The sequence below is a fragment of the Patiria miniata genome, unplaced genomic scaffold, assembly GCF_015706575.1.
Source record: "Patiria miniata isolate m_02_andy unplaced genomic scaffold, ASM1570657v1 HiC_scaffold_7, whole genome shotgun sequence".
Classification (NCBI taxonomy): Eukaryota; Metazoa; Echinodermata; class Asteroidea; order Valvatida; family Asterinidae; genus Patiria; species Patiria miniata.
The window spans coordinates 28,785,589-28,806,134 of NW_024037074.1; the positions used below are offsets into that span (position 1 = coordinate 28,785,589).

General features: G+C 40.1%; 2 protein-coding genes across 2 annotated transcripts; both read left to right on the top strand.

The window, feature by feature from the left end:
- Nucleotides 1-1,709: 1,709 nt before the first annotated feature.
- Nucleotides 1,710-6,745, top strand: LOC119745086 (collagen alpha-2(I) chain-like). The gene is made up of 4 exons (XM_038221309.1): nt 1,710-1,776; nt 5,392-5,726; nt 5,961-6,151; nt 6,675-6,745. Exons 2-4 carry the CDS (start codon nt 5,392-5,394, stop codon nt 6,743-6,745), a joined length of 597 nt encoding a protein of 198 aa, XP_038077237.1. The 5' UTR covers nt 1,710-1,776.
- A 9,308-nt stretch (nt 6,746-16,053) lies between these two features.
- On the top strand, nt 16,054-17,631 carry LOC119746178 (collagen alpha-1(X) chain-like). Its single transcript, XM_038222985.1, has 2 exons — nt 16,054-16,101; nt 16,804-17,631. Exon 2 carries the CDS (start codon nt 16,804-16,806, stop codon nt 17,629-17,631), a length of 828 nt encoding a protein of 275 aa, XP_038078913.1. The 5' UTR covers nt 16,054-16,101.
- Nucleotides 17,632-20,546: the final 2,915 nt, after the last annotated feature.

A 20,546-nucleotide genomic window follows, 5' to 3' on the forward strand; every position in this document is an offset into this window, starting at 1 on the left:
ACCCGGAAAGCTAGGGAGGGCGTGCCTCACCACTCAGCCTTCCTGGGATTCGGGAGAGTCTCAATTAAGGTCCCTTTAATGAACCACGTCAATGTGTAATACTTCGCAGCGTAATATCTCTCGAAAGTACTTGGTTTAAAAACGACACACCCTAGATAGGTATAAGAATAGGTACTGTTTGGAATTGTGGGCAGTATTGTTCCGCTAGAAATCAGGCACACTCAGGGGCACACTTAGTGATTATTTTGGACTTTCGGTAGAATATTGTCCACAGTCTTTTCAAATTCTCTCAGTAGGTATTATTATAGGCCGGCCTATTTTAGCGGGGAAAACTGTTGGTTGTCATAAGCAGAAAATTGATGAGTGAATTTCTAAAAACAGTGGCGCTCGATAGGTAATACCTAACGAAAAACAAAAGTCACTACACGACTGTTTATGCTGTAAAAATAGATTTACTCTTCCTCTTCCTGTCGACGAAACTATTAATAGAAAGGGGAACAACAGCACTCTAGCATTACATATGAGCCTATGAGAAAATCGTACAGCTTTCACCCTTCTCCGCCTCAGCATATTGGTTAGGGATCCACCGTTGGCTGCCCAGGGTGGTTAGGAGGGGGAAATGATGGTGGGGGCAGGGGCTCATTATGGGGATTCGAGCTTGACTTTGAGATCAGGTTATTGAAGGCCTGCGTTTCCTAAGAAAAGAAGTTTGTGGCACATGGTAGGATCCAAACAGTTGGGGTAAGTTTGGGATAAGGTTTGATCAGGCGAGGGTCAAGATCAGAATTGGCATAATTGTGTGATTGGTTTTAGGTATAGGTTGGGCTCAATAAGCGGAGATGGGAGTGCCTCAATAAGCGGGGAGGGGGTTCTGCAGGCGCAAGTCGATTGTATGTCGAGAACTTGGCCGGGCCGAGCGCGCGTTTGACTAGTGGATGGGGATAGACATGGTTATAATTAAATTGCCTTTCGGAACGGCTGGGTTCTGCAAAATAAGTATATTTCATCGTAAGAGGGCGGCAACTGTACATGGACCTGATATTATGCACACAATATATTGAAGTTCTTATTACTTTTTCTTTTCAAGCTTAATTATTACGCCTTCGTTTTTCTATCAAAAATGTAGACTGCATAACCTGACTACAAAATACTAGCCACCAAATGCGTGGCTCCATTAAATAACACGAAGCGCAAAACAAACACTGATTGAATCACGTATGGCCAGTGTACGTCATTATTCCATCCACCAATCATAGTTAGTCACCCAACAAGTCGGTGACCACAAGTGAGTGGTCTGTGATTGACATGTGCCAAATGATTAAATCACGTATGGCCAGTGTACGTCATTATTCCATCCACCAATCATAGTTAGTCACCCAACAAGTCGGTGACCACAAGTGAGTGGTCTGTGATTGACAGGTGCCAATCACAATTCACGTGTTTGAATGTGTCACCGACATTCCACCATCATTCCACCAATTAGATGCGGCTATTTCAGTGTCGGTAATACAAGTTTCTGGATTTAATACGTGGCAATGTAACATTGACATCATTTTTTTCTCATCAATATGAAGCGAGTCGGTGATATATAATTGACAGCGCACAAGGGGCCAATCACAAACCGGGCTCGCAAGTTCCTCAGTCACTGCTCGGGAAATCGACGTCAATATTTAAGTCACAAGCTGCTGGCTCACTCCACACAACGACCGCAGCTCATGTTCACGTTCAGACGACAACCCGAGAGAACTGTTTGCAAGATCGAACAAGAATTGCACGGTGAGTGTTTCAAACAGTCTTTTACGATAATTCTGTTAACTTTGGGATAGATCTTTTGTGATATATGATATTGACACAATGTGCTTATAGCCAAAACAGTGCGCTGTAAATATTTCCGACCATGATGATCCCATTCCCTTACTTATTTAGTTATTAGTTATTCGATAACTTATCATGCGATATTGGTGCTTGAATCATACCCAGGTATTATGATGCATAGACTACAGCTGGATTAGCTCTAGTCTGAAAAGTTGATGCGGATTCAGACCAAAATGCTGTGACGCCAAAATCAGGCAGTAATATAGCTAAGAGCAAATACATGTATATAGTCACGACTTTTTTTTTATTTGTTCGGGATTTCTGTCTGACAATATTTCAGCTCCTACTTCCATAGTGAACTCTCGACGCATTTTAATTGCCCTAAATACTGAATAGTGAAAAAAAACATTATGAATTCATGGAAGTTTTATAGTTTTTATTGCCATTCAGATTCGCCGGTTTTCTAGTCAAACCTGGCTGTAGCTTTTTCAGGAGTGTATTACATCAAGTTCCTTATTGTCATTGAAGTTCATGCACTTTCACAATTGTGTCAGATGATAAATTTAAACCTTTTCGTGTTTAACGAAAGAAATCTTGCAAAAGCTCGACCGCCCATAATATCAGTATGATCAATCACCTCCTTTATTTTTCTCGCTAGTTTTCCCTGTTTATTGTCAAACCTAAAATCCCAATGCGGTGGGCTCACCTTTTTCCCCCGGAAATCACTCTAGCTAATAGGATAAAAGGTTCTGCGGAAGTTGGCACGGAAAAACGTTTAAAGGAAATCGTGACATCTGACACATCCTGTCCTATGTTGTGTTATTGAAAATTCGGATAATCTCAATACCTTTTGCGTAATGTGTTTTTTTAAACTGTGTCTTTAAACCATTTCTGTTTATGGGTGCAGGCCAGCAAATCAGTCCGAAATTTCCTTCGCCGGCAAAATCACGAACTGCATGCCTTCAAATTCTTCAGAATTAGAGCATTTTGAAGGCCGTGAACTTGATTTTTTTTTAACAAGGTTTGAAGCCGTGCAGAGGACTGCGAGCTCGTATTTCTGTGAAATGTGGATAATGATTCGGCCCTAATGGCTCTATTTTGCAATGGAGCGTAGGCGTCCATTTTCAAAATGGCGATGGGCTTCAGGACTGCTTTTAGGGGTGATCATCTTTGATCACCTAGATGATTGAACCCCAGAAAATTAGACAGAAAATTAAAGATCATGAAATAATCTTTAATTTGATGAAATAATCTTTAATTTGATGTGTGTTTTACCTGAATTCCTGAATGGGGGGACATAAAACTTGTATTGGGGTCTATTGAAATGCATTACTGGTCTGCAACGATAGGTCTAAGCGTTACTTTCAAGCGTTGCAGGATAAAAGTGTCAATTGTCAGAATAGACTTTAGGGTGCAACGAAAAAATTGGATCATGATCACACACATGTTATTCATGTTTAAATTGCCCCTCGGACAAGCGAACAACACAAAAACAGGAGAAACAAAGGGATTAAACGAAAATGAAGAAAGAGGTGCGAATATCATATTGTTGTTACTTTAATTGGTTGGGGTGCAAATGTCCCTGGACACCCTCAAAAAATTATCAATCGGGAAAATGATATGGGGGAATGTGATTTGTCCTCCTCTACCCAAAAAAAATCCTGGCGATGCTCATGGCTGGATACATTTGTAGAATCATGTTAAGAGTTGAGGTTTGCACAAATTTTTCGAGCGTCAATTTAGATCTTGCATCTTCCCTTTAAAAAAGAAGCAGATTTCTTGTCCTAATTTTACCCGGTTCTTCATATTGGTTAATGACGAAACACGCACGAGATTTTTTCTTTCATGTTTACGTACTACATACAATCAGTTTCGTAAAACAAACCACCAAAAATAAGAGAACTAAAATAACTAAAAAAGAGATATGCATGCAAACTATAGAAAAAGATTGAAGACTGCATTAACCGTTTATCGTGTTAGCGATAACAAAATAAATTTGATTGATTTTGAGTATCCTTTTAACTATCTTTTTGTTTACACAGAGTGATTACAACAATTAACAAACTGGTTAATATAGTCTAAATATGAAAAAAAAGTATTTTTTGTTTTTGCACAATAGACCTCATTTTGGGCGAGTGCTCAAAATGTCATTCTTTCTATAATCTAGCCACCTAACAATGTTCCTGTCATGTTCCCTTCCCTGACAATTAAAACAAAAGTGTGTAAATTTCTTCATGAAATTGTATCAAAAGTCATGTCATTTTATCATTTGTTTTGACACTGCTAAATAATATTTTCAAGGGCGGATCAAGAGAGTTTATTGCCGGGCGAAGTTTGTGCCGGGGGAATAGGTGAGGGTGGAAGGGCTCTCTCAATCGAAATTTGCCTTTTTTGATAAATATTCGGTCACTGCCGGGGGAGGGCACCCCCTCCGCACCCCTAGAGCCACCACTGATCTGGCTAAACTGCCGAATTGTATTAAACATGTATGACTTTTGTGAACGTAAGCATGAAGTTGGATTCCCGAGCTGGACTGAAATCCAAAGCAAAATAAATTCAATGCAAATACGTCAATTGCCTACTTTTTATGCGTATAGTGGAGATACCCTTAAATAATTTGTTCTTTCACTAAATTCAACTGGGTTGGAGAAGGCTTACGCGTTTGTATGCGAATTTGAAAGAAAGTGTTTACACATTGAATGAGCAAGGTGTGAAATTGGACGGGAAAAACATATATAAATGAAGAATATGCTGTTTTAAAAACTCACATAATTATACTTTCAAAAATGATTCAATGACTTACTAGTGCCTCAAAAATACACAGGTTTTTTTGTATAATGAATTTGAATAAATTGTATAATGAATTTGAATAAAGGCTTTCATGAAAGCGTTTGAATCAATTTAATGTTGATTTCAGGGAGTATTCAGGTTCCTGAGAAAATTATCACAAAGCGTCATTAACACATATTGCCTTTTCTGGGCGTATTCGGTCACGAAAATGAAAATTATCTTTGACCATTGTTTTTATTTGTGAATAATTGTTCCTGGTTTCGAATGATTATTGATCAAAGTTTAAAAAAAAACCCTCAAAATTGTATTAAAATCAATGATTAAAGTATTTCTTTCTTTACTCAAGCATAAAGGTTTCCAATTTGCTTTGTTCATTATTTTTCAGCCTAGTGTGAACTCCTTTTGATCTCTTCTTGGACCTGATCTTCAAGACTTCAAGACCGAACGATCGAGGTCGGTGTGATGATGTTTAATTGATTCTATAATGATCGTGGAAAGGGCGCGCCGTCCCCATTAAAAACTGATTTAATTCGGACTCCTTTCCAAACTTTTTTTGGCGGGCAAAACAATAATACTAACAAGTGTGGATTGCCCGTAGTTGTCATGGCAACAGATTTAAAAAGAACCCATCTTTTTATTTACATGTTATCCCCTTGCTCTCGGATAGGCCACTGCCGACATATTCTCTGAATAATGATTCCTCCAAATTATGCCTCGTATACAAATTCTTCATTTTATGTAGTGATTTTGTTTGTAATTTTAGAACCTGTATTGTTTTCCTTTCAGATGAAGATCTGCGTGGCCACCATTCTGTCAATCGCCCTCCTTCTGGGTAACTCTGTCAAGCTCCGAGCTTCCGTTACTGGGCCGGTTCCCTCGGACGGTGATGGTCCTGCGTCTCAGGTGTGTCAGCAGTGCTGCCAGGGACCTGCTGCAATACCCGGCATACCAGGTCTTCCTGGACCAGGAGGACCGATGGGGCCGTACGGTCAGCCGGGGTCAAAGGGCGATGCAGGTCAGCAAGGTGAGATTGGCCCTATTGGACCTATAGGTGAGCAGGGAGCACCTGGGAACACTGGGTCTAAAGGTAATGGTGGGATTGGTCTGCCCGGCAAGATAGGTCCGAGAGGGCTACCTGGTTTTGTTGGAGGAACTGGGGAAACTGGTGTCAAAGGTCAGAAGGGTGAGCCAGGGGAGACACCAGACGATTCAAACCAGCGGGTAGCATTCAACGTGGTGAGGACGAGCGACTCGGATGAATCTACGAGTCACGACACCCGTTTGCCCTTCCAGCAGACCGAGACGCTTCTGCCAGGTACAAGTTTTGATCTCGAAACCGGTACGTTCACCTGTAGTGTGCCGGGCATCTACGTATTTACTTTTTCTGTTCTTAAGCATAGTAACAGCGGTCACCTTGTCATCCATCTTGTTAAAAACAACCACAAGGTGATTACCACCTATGGTGAATCAAATCAACGAGGTCAGTTGTCTGGTAGCGCGGTGCTGGTCCTGCAGCGAGGAGACACGGTGTATCTTACCGTGTACGGTAAGGCGCGTAGTTCTTCGACCTATCACTGGACCTCATTCAGTGGCTTCCTCCTTTTTCTCCGAATAAATAAATAATTAAATAAATATAATTAAACACAACGCATAAATATACAGGAGTAGTGCTGCATTGTTTTGGTTTCGCTTTCCATTTTGCCAAAACAGTAACCGATGAATTAAAAGAAAAATGTTCAATTTCATGATATTAAGAAAGATAATTGATTCTTAATACAAAGCATTTTACATCCAAGTATCAAAACTGCGTTAAAACAGTAAATTAAAAAGAAGTAAAATATATGACTTTTTAAAAAGAAGGTTTTAGATGCGATTGAAAAAAACCTTCAAATTTATTATTTTTTGCTTAAATAACGTGGAAGCCTGCACGGTCACTATATGCCTTGCCAGGCTTTGGACGAACTTTAGGAAGGTTAAACTGAACCCCATCACAGCTTTTAGTGGGAATGTTAAATGCATGAACTGATATTTACTCTGTGAAGCACCGTAACGCTGCCTCACCATGGCAGATAACTTTGAAAAGTACCAAGGAATCTTGAATTCATTCCGCACCGTAACCGAGAGCCAACGTAGTTCCTGAAGTATGGGCGTACGACCCTTCCTTCTGCATATATGTTGTTATTTCTTAAACTGGTAATCGTATGAAAAAAAAAAACATAAACCGTTACAATAGTCTGTCTGGGAAGTAACAAATGCATGTATTACACAAATATTTTATTTTTTTTCCATTTGCATTTCGCATACCGTATACAGCCAGAGATTAAATGAAGTCTGGTGATATCCTTTATTTATCCTCGGTAACTTTTTTCTTGAAAAAAACAAGAGTTTCAAATTGCGCCACAGTGAACCAAGAACTCTCAACTTTTGTTTGTATCCCATGTTATACATGAATAATTGAGTTTTTGTTTCATGTGAAAAGTTGAGTTTTAGAGCTTTCACTATGATGAAATTGTTTACGAATTAATGTAATTTGAGTTGATAATGTGACACTATATCAGCAGATTACGCAATTATTATTCTATAGTATATATTTGATTCTAAGAAACATTTCTTTCCAAGTATACATTTGAGGATGTGCTCTGTTTAACAGCTTAATTAATTTAAGCAGAGAAATTAATCATATAACATGTAATCAGTATCGAATATAAAATTATACTCAAAAACTGTAATTTGAACATTACTTTAATTGAACATTTAGCTTTTAACAATGTGGAAAACCTTGTCCCACTCGTAATACATTCCATCGAATTCCTCTCAAGAAAGTACAATTACAGATACTTTTTGTCGTTTAAATAAACGAGCAAATCGTAGTCTGACTTTTGTGTAAAAAATAATGTCTGATTAGGTACTTACATCTGTGATTATAGTTAAAATTTCTTATCCCTTTGGTGTTACAAATTATTGCAAACAAAGTCAGTTAATTACCTGTATTTTTGTCCTTTTTTGTTTGTTTTGAGTTCTAGATTTGGGTATCGTGTTAATGAAAGGCCGAGTTTACATTGGTTGAGGATGGATGGGGTGGAGGATGAATAATTAGTGGTGTCGAGGGGGTTCGGGATTGAAGATGAGGGGTGGGGAGCAAAATATGATGCCTATTGTTACTTATCTTTCAATAATTCATCAAGAACAATGAATGGCACTATGACGATGGTGTAGTCTCATTATCCCATTTACCCCACGGATTCTTAAAATGCTAAAACATGTAGACAGAACAAAATGAGAAATGAAAAATGCTGGATGTCAGGCCCATGTATCATTCGTTTTCACGCAAATCATGCCATAAAATCGGGGATTTGAAGAAATAAGGTAATGAACCCTCTGGCCCGGACTTGGGGCTTCCAATTCTGAGCATTTTGGATGCAATTGTGCTCGAAAGTGGCCCTATTGTGTCATGTTGTGGAGGGATCGTTTTTGAAAATGGCTACTGTTCCACTTTGGGGGAAAAACGGGGTCGCCTTCTTTGGGTGAGAATATCTCGAAAATACAATAAACAACCCACAAAAAAAATGAAAATACAATAAAAGATGACATGTTGATTACCTTTTTTTTCTGTGCAGCTATACCCGTGAGAGTTCTGAGTATTTTTACCAGAATTTTGAAGCATTGACATTTAACACTGATGTCTATGGGAATTTTAATACAGGGCTGCACCCCAAGACCTGTAAATCGACTCCCAAAGACATAACTGATAACTAGACGCACTTCCCAATTACTTTTTTTTAGTAAAACTCATGACTGTAGATCTCCAACGCACGGTGTTTGAAATTTAATTGAATACATGTAGTATTTCTTGAGTTGTTGTCCCCAAAACGAGTTAATTCTGTATTTCAAAATTAGAATTTCGTCCTGTGATTTGTCATGATGACTGCGTAACATTATGAGATTTAAAATTATGGGGGAACTGTCAAACAATGAAACAATAATACATGTTTGACCGAAACAAAAAGAGTATCTTAAACGCGAAAAAATACAAACCGAATGAAAACAGAAAATCAACGTCCAGGAAATATGACACACTCGTTTGTTGGGGTCCAGGCAATAACCCGAGCCTACCAGGCCCAGATATTTTAAGTTGTAAGTTCGGCCAGTAATCGGTCTTGAGGTATTACTCATAAGGAGATTCTATTTCGCGAGAAACCGTCAAACAACTAATGAAAGTTTATTTCGAGAAAGGGCGCGCTAAATAAAGCTTGTGTTAAGTTTCCATCAATAGAGGGGGCGCCTCATTAAAAGGGGTCTCCACAAAGCGAGCAGCTGCCAAGCCCCCTTTGGCAAAACCATAGGCGTAAAAACATTATCTGCAATTGTGTGTTTTCTTGTGGTGTCCCCCCCCCCCCCAGCTGGTAATGTGACCCCTCCCCCTCCCCCATGTCCGGAGCTGGCCATGGTGCTGCTCCTCAGACACTCAGGTAAATACTGATTCCCGATAAATTTCTCTCATCCAAACTTCATTTCAGAAAAAAAGGCTTGTTTCCGCTGTCATATGAAAATCAGACTCCTGTGAAAACTTATAACACCTTTTCCCTAGTATTGGTTGAAAATGTCTTACTTTGGTAAACGTATTGTTACACACTTGTTATGCGGGTAATGAAGATACCCTGAAACATTTTTTTTTTAAATAATTTTCGCTAAACCCAACCGGGTGCGAAAATGCTGGCCCGTATTTAAGTGCATTTGAAAGAAAGTTTTGCAATTTTGAATGAGCAAGGGTGAGAAGTTGGACTAAAATTTGAGTGAAGATGCTGCTTGAAAACTCACATAATTATGTCTTCTACAAACATTAATGTGATTGACTTACTAGCACCCTATTATTGGTTAAACTCTCTCGCGTGAGCGGTCACTTTACTAATTATCACCAGCTAGACATGCACTATAATATTAATGAGTCTGTATTTCATAGGGTCCTAAATTCACGCTACCCCGGATAAGAGACACCCCGGCGGAGACACGCCCAATGCAGTATCATTTATTAATCCTCGGAATGATTTGTTTTCTTCCTAAAAAAACAAACAAAGAAATGAGTTTGAATTGCACCATAGTGGACCAATGACTCTTAAATGTCATTATTGTTTTTTTTCTATGTGATGTTCCAAATTATTTTTATTGGATTTTTAACGTGTTAAAAGTTTGGTCTTAGAGTTTAATTCTTATGAAATGATTGTTTACGATTTAATGCAATTTTAGTTGTTAATGTGACACTATCAGAGCATTGTTAAAACGTAGTTATAATTCTATTGCAAATGACTGTTTTATTGAACAAAAGGTGTTGTTTATTTTCAAGTGCATTTACATTTCATAATATCTCTTTGTTTAATAGCTTAACTAATTTAGTAAAATCATGTGATTTGATATAGAATATAAATTCTAAAAAACAAGATTTTGAAAACACTAGTTTTGGATAATATGGAACCTTCATGCCCCTTGTAATACACTCTTGATGAATGAAATCGAATTTTCTGGAAAGTAGAATTGCAGAGACAATTTGAATATTTACTTATTTTTTTTTTTTTTTAAATCGTTTGTCGTCGAAATGAACGAGCAAATACCAATCTGGCTCTTGCGAACAAATGTCTTATTAAGTACTTAAATCAGTGATTATTATTAACAATTCTAGTCAATTTGATATTAAAAATATTTGCACCAATTCATTGAATTACTTGGTATTCCTGTATAGTTATTTTGCTGTTTTGTCGTCTTGAATTTAGGGTTCGTGTTCAAGGCCCGGTACAGATGTGTGTGTCGAGGGGGCTAGGGATTGAAAATGGGAGGGGACAACAAAACTGATACCAATAGTTATTTAACTTTTAATAATTTAACAAGAGCAGTAAATATTACTAAGACGATGGCGTGGTCCCCTCGTTTCATTTCCCCACGGATTCTTGAAATATAATAATTAATCATTTGGGAGGCTAATCATCCTTACTCGCAGCTGGGATGCTGAATTGGGAAGGACGCGGCTGCAACGTGGTCGGGCCGCTGGCACGTGAAGGCGCCTATGGCTGCCGACCACATCGACCCATATATGACCACGGAGCACAGCCTGAGATCGAAAGTATTTGATTTTGCCGGATTGAGGAAAACCGGAGTGCCCGGAGAAAAATCCTCGTGGCACAGGAGAGAACCAACGCACAACTCTACTCACACGTGATCCGCGGCCAGGATTCAAACCGTGGTCACCTTGGTGAGAGGCGAGCGCTTTACGCACAAGCCACCCACGCCACCCAAAATGCTAGTATAATGTAGTCAGGAAAAATAATGAAGGAAAAATGAAAGGCATCCCCCGCCTATCGATTCTGTAACGGCCAGCTTGCCGGGTATCAGGCCCTTTTACCTGTCCCCCTTCCCCTCCACTCACCGCCTAACATAACCGGAAGCACATGGACAATTTGGTTCTGTATCCGCCGTGAAGGGTCTCGGTGTTTAGGACGTTTGGGTCTGAAGGTTGTAAAACATTAATTAGGTGGTTGCGTCTCGCAGATTGATGGGAGATGGGTGAGATGGGGGGGGGGGTGGGGCTGGCAAAATCTTGGTGAGAGAGGCTGGATAGGGTGAAAGTTGAACCCACGTCAGCTTACGGGCAGGTATGTTAGGGGCAGGGTCGTTGCCAAGTGCCGCGGTGAGGTCTGAGTACCTGATTTAGTAAAAATGGTCTGCGCATTAAACACGCGGCCAGCTCCTCAGGCCAGACGGCATAGTACGGACGTCTTGTCCTCTTTGCCACTAGTTATAGCTGTCCCAACAACCCCCTGTGATTTTCAAATATCCGATGGCAGATTTATTTCAGTAAAAATGTTATTGTTTTATGTTCCCATCGTATTCAAAATCATGGTCCCGGCCGGATATTGAGATACGATACGTCACTTCAAACTCAGTGGCGTAACCCGGAAAGCTAGGGAGGGCGTGCCTCACCACTCAGCCTGCCTGGGCTTCGGGAGAGGCGCTTAACTCTTTGAATGCTTCCTCCAGAAAGTGAGGAGTCTAAATTTAGGTCCTTTTAATGAACCACGCCAATGAGTAATACTTCGCAGCATAATATTTCTGGAAATACTAGGTTTGAAACGACACACACTGGACAGGTATAAGCATAGGTACTGTTTGGAATTGTGGGCAGTATTGTTCCGCTAGAAATCAGGCACACTCAGGGGCACACTAAGTGATTATTTTGGACTTTCGGTAGAATATGGGCCACTGTCTTTTAAAATTTTCTCAGTAGGTATTCTTATAGGCCGGCCTATTTTAGCGGGGAAAATTGATAGTTGTCATCAACAGAAAATTGATGAGTGAATTACTAAAAACAGTGGCACTCGATAGGTTACCCAACGAAAAACAAATGTCGAGACACGACTGTTAATGTTGTAAAAATAGATTTACTCTTCCTCTTCCTGTCGACGAAACTATTAATAGAAAGGGGAACAACAACACTCAAGCATTAAATATGCACCCCCTTCTCTGCCTCATCATATTGGTTCGGGATCCGCCGTTGGCTGCCCAGGGTGATTAGGAGGGGGAAGGGATGGTGGGGGCAGGGGTTCAATATGGGGAATCGTGTTTGGCTTGGAGATCAGGCTAATGAAGGCTAGTGTTTCCTAAGGAAAGAAGTGTGTTGCACATGGTAGGATCCAAACAGGTGGGGTAAGTTTGGGATTAGGTTGATTAGGCAAGGGTCAAGATCGGGGTTGGGCTAATTATTTGTTTGGGTTTTGGGATAGGTTGGGCTCAAGAAGCGAAGGTGGGAGGGCCTCAATTAATGGGGGGGGGGGGTGAGGGGGTCTGTAGGTGCAAGATCGATTGCAAGCCGAGAAGTTGCCGAGCCGAGCTCACGTTCGACTAGTGGATGGGGATAGATGAATGGTTATAATTAAGTTGCCTTTGGGAATGGCTGGGTTCTGCAAAATAGGTAAACTTCAGCATAGAGGGTGGCAACTGTATATGGACCTGATATTATGCACACAATATATTGAAGTTCTTATTACTTTTTCTTCTCAAGCTGAACTATTACGCCTTCGTTTTTCTAAAAAAAATGTAGACTGCATAACCTGACTACATTACACGAAGCGCAAAACAAACACTGATTGAATCACGTATGGCCGGTGTCCGTCATTATTCTATCCACCAATCAGAGTTAGTCACCCAACAAGTCGGTGACCACAAGTGAGTGGTCTGTGATTGACAGGTGCCAATCACAATCCACGTGTTTGAATGTGTCACCGACATCCATACAACCATTCCACAAATTAGATGCGTCTATTTGAGTGTCGGTGATACAAGCCTCGGCTTTAACGTGTGGCTATATGACATGAACATCATTTCCGTCTGATTAATATGGAGCGAGTCGGCGATATGTGATTGACAGCGCGCATGGGGCCAATCGCAAACCGGGCTTGCAAGTTCCTCAGTCACTGCTCAGGAAATCGACCTCAATATTTAAGTCACAAGCTGCCGGCTCACTCCTCACAACGACCACAGCTCACGTTCAGGTTGAGACGACAACGCGAGAGAACTGTTTGCAAGATCGAACAAGAGTCGCACGGTGAGTGTTAAAAACAATCTTTTCCGATTTATGTTCTGCTAAACTTTGGGATTGATATTTTGTGATGTATAATATTGACACAAATTTGCTTATGGCCAAATCAACGAGATATAAATATTTCTGACTTTGATGATGACTCGATAAATTTTCGATATTGTTGCTTGAATTATATAGGTATTATATATTATATATAGGTATTATGTTGTATGTACTGTAGCTGAATTAGCTCTTAGTCTGAAAAGTTAATGCTGATTCAGACCAATATTTTGTGATGCCAAATTTTCAGGTAATAAAAGCTCAGAGCAAATATTCTTTTTTTTATATGTTCGGAATAAGGAATTCCTGTCTGACAATATTTCTGCTACTACTGATATGGTGCACTTTCGACGCACAATAATTGCCCAAATACCGAATAGTGAAAAACAACACTATAAATTCATGGAAGTGTTATAGTTTTATTGTCATTCAGATTCGCCAGTTTTCCAGTCAAACCTGGCTCTAGGTTTTTCAAGAGTGTATTACATCAAGTTCCTTATTGTTATTGAAGTTCACGCACATACACAATTATTCAGATGAAAATGATTAACCTCTTGTGTTCAAAGAAAGAAATCTTGCGGAAGCTCGACACTTGACCCATAATATCAGTATGAGCAATCACCCGCGTTGTTTTCTTGCTAGTTTTTCTTGTTTATTGTATCGGACATAAAATCCTGATGCGATGCGATCACAATTTCCGGCAATCACTGTAACCAATTCAGGATAAAAGGTTATGCCGAAGTTGGCCACGGAAGAACGTATAAAGGAAATCGGGACATCTCAAACATCCTGTCCTATGCTCTGTTACTGAAAATTGGGATAATCTCAATACCTTTTGCACTTTGTTTTTAAACTGTGTCATTCACTAGCTCATAGTGCGTCGTTCCGGTTTGATCACTGTATTGACCTGAATGTCTATACTTTCAAGCATTGCACGATAAAAGTGTCACTGGCTAGAATAGACTAGAGGGCGCAAATACAAAAGGACCGGATCATTATTACACACAGTTTTATTCAAGTTCAAATTGCTTTATCTGGCTGGATTCAATTCTAGAAATCCTGTATAGAGTTGATGTTTGTACACATTATTTGGGCCGCCTGCTGAGCTGCATGACTTCCAAGTTTGAAGCATCAGCTTTCATGGGCGTCGCGCAAGGGCCATGGCGAGGGCGGGGCAAGGGTGGGGGTCGCTTGCTGCCCCCTTCCCCGGACAAGCAAACCGAAAAGGAGAAAAACGGGGGGGGGGGGATAAAAAGAGGCGTGAAATCATACTGTTGTTCAGTGGCGTAGCCAGGAATTTTTCAGTGTGTGTGTGTGTGGGGGGGGGGGGGGGGCGCTGGAACATTTCATGGGGGGGGGCGTCATGTAGATCAATGATAATTTGTTTAGAAACCCAAAATCTCAGTGGGGGGGGGGGCGACTGGGGGGCGGCAAGGTTTTATGGGGGCTACCCCGTCACTACGCCACTGCGTAGTGTTGTTAATTTAATGTGAGTGGGGGCATAAAAAAAAGATCATTCGGGAAAGTGCTGCAAAATATTAAAGGAATTTTGGGGGAAAATGTGCTTTGGTCACTGCCGGAGGGGAGGGCGCCCCTCCGCACCCCTGGATCCGCCACTGATCTTGCTACACTGCCCGATTTTATTGAAAATGTGTAACATTTTGTAGTTGAATTCCCGAGCGGGGCTGAAATCCAAAGCACAATAAATTCAATGCAAAGTAACGTCAATTGCCTACTTTTTTTACACGTATATTGAAGATACCCTTAAATATTTTGACTCGTTCGCTTAATTAAACTGACTTTGAAAATGCTTGCCCGTTTTATGCGTATTTGAAAGAAAGTGTTCAAATATTGAATGAGCAAAGATGTGCAATTGGACGGAAAAGAGCTAATCGAATGAAGAATTTGCTATTTTAAAACTCACATAATTCTGCTTCCAAAAACATTTCAATGACTTACTAGTACCTCAGATAAAATGAGTTCATTTTTCATTTGTAAAACGAATTTGAATAAAGGTTTTAATGAAAGCGTTTGAATACATTGAATGCTAATTTCAGGCAGCATTTACTTTCCCGGGAAATTTCATATAGCCACATTAAAACATGTTGCTATTTCTGGATGCATTCGACCAGGAAAATGCCCGTCCAGTAATAATGTGTCCACTATTAATTAGTATCATTTTTCCTGTTTTCGAAAGATGGTTTATCAATGTGAAAGAAGTCTTTTTTTCGCAGTAGGCCTTATTTTGGCCGAGTGCTCAAAACTTCATTCATTCTATCATTTAGCCACTTAACACTAAAAGGGCCAGGGCCGAAATCCGCCCCCCCCCCTCAACTTTTTCAGCGATAGCCTTTAAATTCTTTTTTATTTTCGCGACCCGATCTGTTGTGACTTTTTAGCCTTGAGCCTTGCGCATCTTTTGATACGCGCGGGGAGAAAAAATAATGTTCTCATATACGTAGTGTACACAGAGCAGAATTACCATTCGTGCATATGAATAATTAATTAGCCATAATTCCAAAGCCCTTTGACCTTTAATCATAAAATGTCTTGGGTATGTGCATGATAGGTTGATCTATTAATGAACTGTCACTCAATGGCTGATATCTTAGGAGGGGCTGATTTTGCCCCCCCCCTCCCCGGCTAAGAGATGGTCAAAATAACCCGGCCCTTTTAGGGTTAGCATCGTTAAGGTCTGATATGCATGGTTGTTTTTGTACATTCCTTTATCGAAAGTCATGTCATGTTATACTTTGTTTCTTTTCTTACTTAAGTGTAAACATTACCTGATTTTTTTTTCAGCCTACACTGAACTTCTTGTGATCTCTTCTTGGACCTGATCTTCAAGTCTTCAAGAGCGAACCATCGAGGTCGGTGTGGTGATGTTTAATTGATTCTATCATGACCGTGGATAGGGCGGCCGTCCCCCCCCCCACACACACACACACCGATGTTTGTTTTACATACGCTATGTGGACATTCCTTTGTTTTCGTGTAGTTAAGAAAACTCGGTACAAAAAATAACTTTACTTAAACTGTGAAAACTCTTTCAACCCAAATTGTTTTTTTTTTTATGATTCCCTATAGTGTTTCGCTTCATTCTGCTACAGATAAACCTAACCCCAAAATGCCTCTAGACCTGTTTTCCAGAAAGGGCAAAACGTTATGTGGACACGGCTTAGTCCACATAACGTCAACACAACATGCATTATGTCGACATCTTTTGTTCACAAGTCAACATAGTGAATGTAAGACAAACTCACACACAAACAAACACAAAAACCTGATGTAATTTGGCCTCCTTTCCTAACCTTTATCGACGGGCAAAAAAAATATCAAGCACAATAATGTCGATTGTCCGTAGTTGCCATGGCACCCGATTTCAAAAGAACCCACCTTTTGTTAATATTACGCAGAACATATTCTCTGAATAATGATTCTTCAAAAATATTATGAAGACATACATGTCACTTAGACAAATTCTTCAGTTTATGTAACATCATTATTTATTTATATTTATTGATTTTGTTTGCAGTTATATATATATACGCCCTATTTTGTTTTCTTCACAGATGAAGATCTGCGTGGCCACCATTCTGTCAATCGCCCTCCTTCTGGATAACTATGTCAAGCTCCGAGCTTCCGTTACTGGGCCGGTTCCCTCGGATGGCGATGGTCCTGCGTCTCAGGTGTGTCAGCAGTGCTGCCAGGGACCTGCTGCCATTCCCGGCATACCAGGTCTGCCTGGACCAGTAGGATCGATGGGGCCGTACGGTCAGCCGGGGTCAAAGGGCGATGCAGGTCAGCAAGGTGAGATTGGCCCTATTGGACCTATGGGTGAGCGGGGAGCACCTGGGAACACTGGGTCGAAGGGTGACGATGGGATTGGTCTGCCTGGCAAGATAGGTCCCAGAGGTATACCGGGTTTTGTGGGAAGAATCGGTGAAATTGGTGTCAAAGGTCAGAAGGGTGAGCCGGGGGAGACACCAGACGACTCCAACCAGCGGGTAGCATTCACGGTGACAAGGACGAGCAGCTCGGATACCTCTTCGAGTCAAGACACCCGTTTGCCCTTCCAGCAGACCGAGACGCTTCTGCCGGGTACCAGCTTCGATCTCGAGACCGGCACGTTCACATGTAGTGTGCCGGGTACCTACGTATTTACGTTTTCCGTTCTTAAGTATAGCAACGGCGGTAGCCTTTACATCCATCTTGTTAAAAACAACTCCAAGGTGATTAGTACCTATGGTACATCAAATCAACGTGGTCAGTTGTCTGGTAGCGCGGTGCTGGTCCTGCAGCGAGGAGACACGGTGTATGTTACCATGTACGGTAAGGCGCAAGGTGATCCCACCTATCACTACACCTCATTCAGTGGCTTCCTCCTTTTCTCCGAATAAATAAATAATTATATAAATAAAATTCAATCACAATGCATAAATATACAGGAGCATTGCTGCATTGTATTTATTTCGCTTTCCATTTTGCCAAAACAGTAACCAATGAATTAAAAGAAAAATTGTCAATGTTATGATAATAAGAAAGATAATTGGTTCTCAATACATAGCATTTTACATTAAAGTAACAAAACGCTTTACAAGACATCAAAACTGCACAAAAAAAAAACATTTAATTGAACAGAAGTTAAATATTTGACTTTTGAAAAAGAAGGTTTTAGCTGCGATTAAATAAAACCTTCATATTCATTATTTTTTGCTCAAATAACGTGTAAGTCTGCACGGTCACCGTATGCCTTGCCAGGCTTTGGTGAACTTTAGGAAGGTTAAACTGAACCCCACCACAGCTTTTAGTGCGGATGTTAAACGCATGAACTGATATTTACTCTGTGAAGTACCGTAGCGCTGCCTCACCATTGCGGATAAGTTTGAAAAGTACCGAAGAATCTTGAATTCAACCCGCACCGTAACCGAGAGCCAACGTAGTTCCTGAAGTATGGGCGTACGACCCTTCCTTCTGCATATATGGTGTTATTTTTTAAACTGGTCATCGTATGAACAAAAACAAACAGTTACAATAGTCTGTCTGGGAAGTAACAAATGCATGTATTAAAACAATAAGGTTGTTGTTTTTTCTTTTGCATTTCCCATAACCTATACAGCCAGAGATTAAATGAAGTCTGGTGATATCATTTATTTATCCTCGGAAACTTTTTTTATTGAAAAAACAAGAGTTTCAAATTGCGCCACAGTGAACCAAGAACTTTCAACTTTTGTTAAACACTTTATTTTGTATCCCATGTTATACATGTATAACTGAGTTTTGTTTCATGTTAAAAGTTGAGTTTTAGAGCTTTCATAAACTATGATGAAATTGTTTACGATTTAATGTAATTTGAGTTGATAATGTGACACTATATCAGCAGATTACGCAATTATGATTCTATGAATATATTTGATTTAGAGAAACGTGTTTTTTTTCTTCGAGTATACATTTGATTCTAAGAAACATTTTTTTCCAAGTATGCATTTGAGGATGCGCTCTGTTTCACAGCTTAATTAATTTAAGCACAGAAATTAATCATACAACATGTAATCAGTATCGAATATAAATACTCAAAAACTGTATTTTGAACATTACTTTAATTGAACATTTAGATTTTAACAATGTGGAAAACCTTGTCCCACTCGTAATACATTCCATCGAATTCCTCTCAAGAAAGTAAAATTACAGAGAAATATTGTCGTTGAAATGAACGAGCAAATCATAGTCTGACTTTTACGAATAAAATAATTTCTTATATAGTACTTAAATCTGTGATTATAGATTTTAATCCCTTTGATATTACAAATTATTGCAAACAGAGTCAGTTAATTACCTGTATTTCTTGTCCATTTTTGTTTGTTTTGACTTCTAGATGTGGGGATCGTGTTAATGAAAGATTGGTTGAGGATGGATGGGGTGGAGGATGAATGATTAGTGGTGTCGAGGGGGTTAGGGATTGAAGATGAGGGGCGGGGAGCAAAATATGATGCCGACTTTTACTTCATCGAAAAACAATGAATGGCACTAAGACGATGGTGTAGTCTACTTATCTCATTTACCCCACGGATTCTTAAAATGATAAAACATGTAGACAGAAAAAAATGAGAAATGAAAAATGCTGGATGTCAGGCCCATGTATCTTCGCCCCCCCCCCCCTCCCTCCTCCCAAACACAACCAGAAGCTCACCGACAGTGTTGTTCTGCATCCGCCTGTGAAGGGCAGGGTGTTCAGGTTGGCTTGGGTTTAAAAGGTGATAGAGATAAGGTGGTTGCGTTTCGCAGATTAATGGGAGATGGGTGAGAATGAGATGGAGAACATTGGTGAGAAAGGCTGAATAGGGTGAAAGCTGTACGATTTCCTCACACGCTCATCTTCAAACGCCGGGTATGTTAGGGCCAGCGTCATCGCCACGTGCATATGGGGGGGGGGATGGATGTGTGCAGGGTCGGAATTTTCGCAAAGTGGTTCATCGGCAAAACAAATCTGAAGGGAAATAGTACAAAAATCCGAATTTCATTACGTCCGAATTCATCTATATTTTTTCTCACGTTTTTAGAAAAGTAAATTCCAAAACGCTTACCCGTACACCAATTATGCGGATGACGTTTGGGAGAAAAAAAAAATCGCGCCCATGCAGGATGGTAAAGGGTGCACACCGGTAAATAGGCCTAAACCCATCTGCCGAGTGCATGAAAGAAAGTTAAACCCTCAAAATATTCTACATTAGAGTGTTCTGAGAGCCATAAAATTGGGGATTTTAAGAGATAACGCAATGAACCCTCTGGCCCGGACTTGAGGCTTTCAATTCTGAGCATTTTGGATGCAATTGGGCTCGAAAGTGGCGCTATTGTGTCATGTTGTGGAGGGATCGTTTTTGAAGATGGCTATTGTTCCACTTTGGAAAAAAACAGGGGTCGCCTTCTTTGGTTGAGAATATATCGAAAAGTCAATGGTCAACCCACAAAAAAATGAAAATAAAATAAAAGATGACATGTTGATTACCTTTTTTTTCTGTGCAGCTATACCCGTGAGAGTTCTGAGCATTTTTACAAGAATTTTGAAGTATGGGCATTTAGCACTGGTGTCTATGGGAATTTTAATACAGGGCTGCACCCCAAGACCTGTAAATCGACTCCCAAAGACATTAGTGATAACTACACTTCCTGATTGTTTTTACTAATACTCTTGACTGTAGATCTCCAACGCGTTTGTTTGAAACTTTCATTGAATACATGTAGTATTTCTTGAGTTGTTGCCCCCAAAATGAGTTAATTATGTATTTCAAAATTAGAATTTCGTCCAGTGATTTGT

Bases quoted from the DNA above. Each gene is read 5' to 3' on its own strand.
- LOC119746178 (XM_038222985.1), top strand. From the start codon at position 16,804: ATGAAGATCTGCGTGGCCACCATTCTGTCAATCGCCCTCCTTCTGGAT.
- LOC119745086 (XM_038221309.1), top strand. From the start codon at position 5,392: ATGAAGATCTGCGTGGCCACCATTCTGTCAATCGCCCTCCTTCTGGGT. The intron at 5,727-5,960 runs TCCGAGAGGGCT...GTTCACCTGTAG, and splicing joins GGTCTGCCCGGCAAGATAGG to TGTGCCGGGCATCTACGTAT. The intron at 6,152-6,674 runs GTAAGGCGCGTA...TCACCATGGCAG, and splicing joins GGTGTATCTTACCGTGTACG to ATAACTTTGAAAAGTACCAA.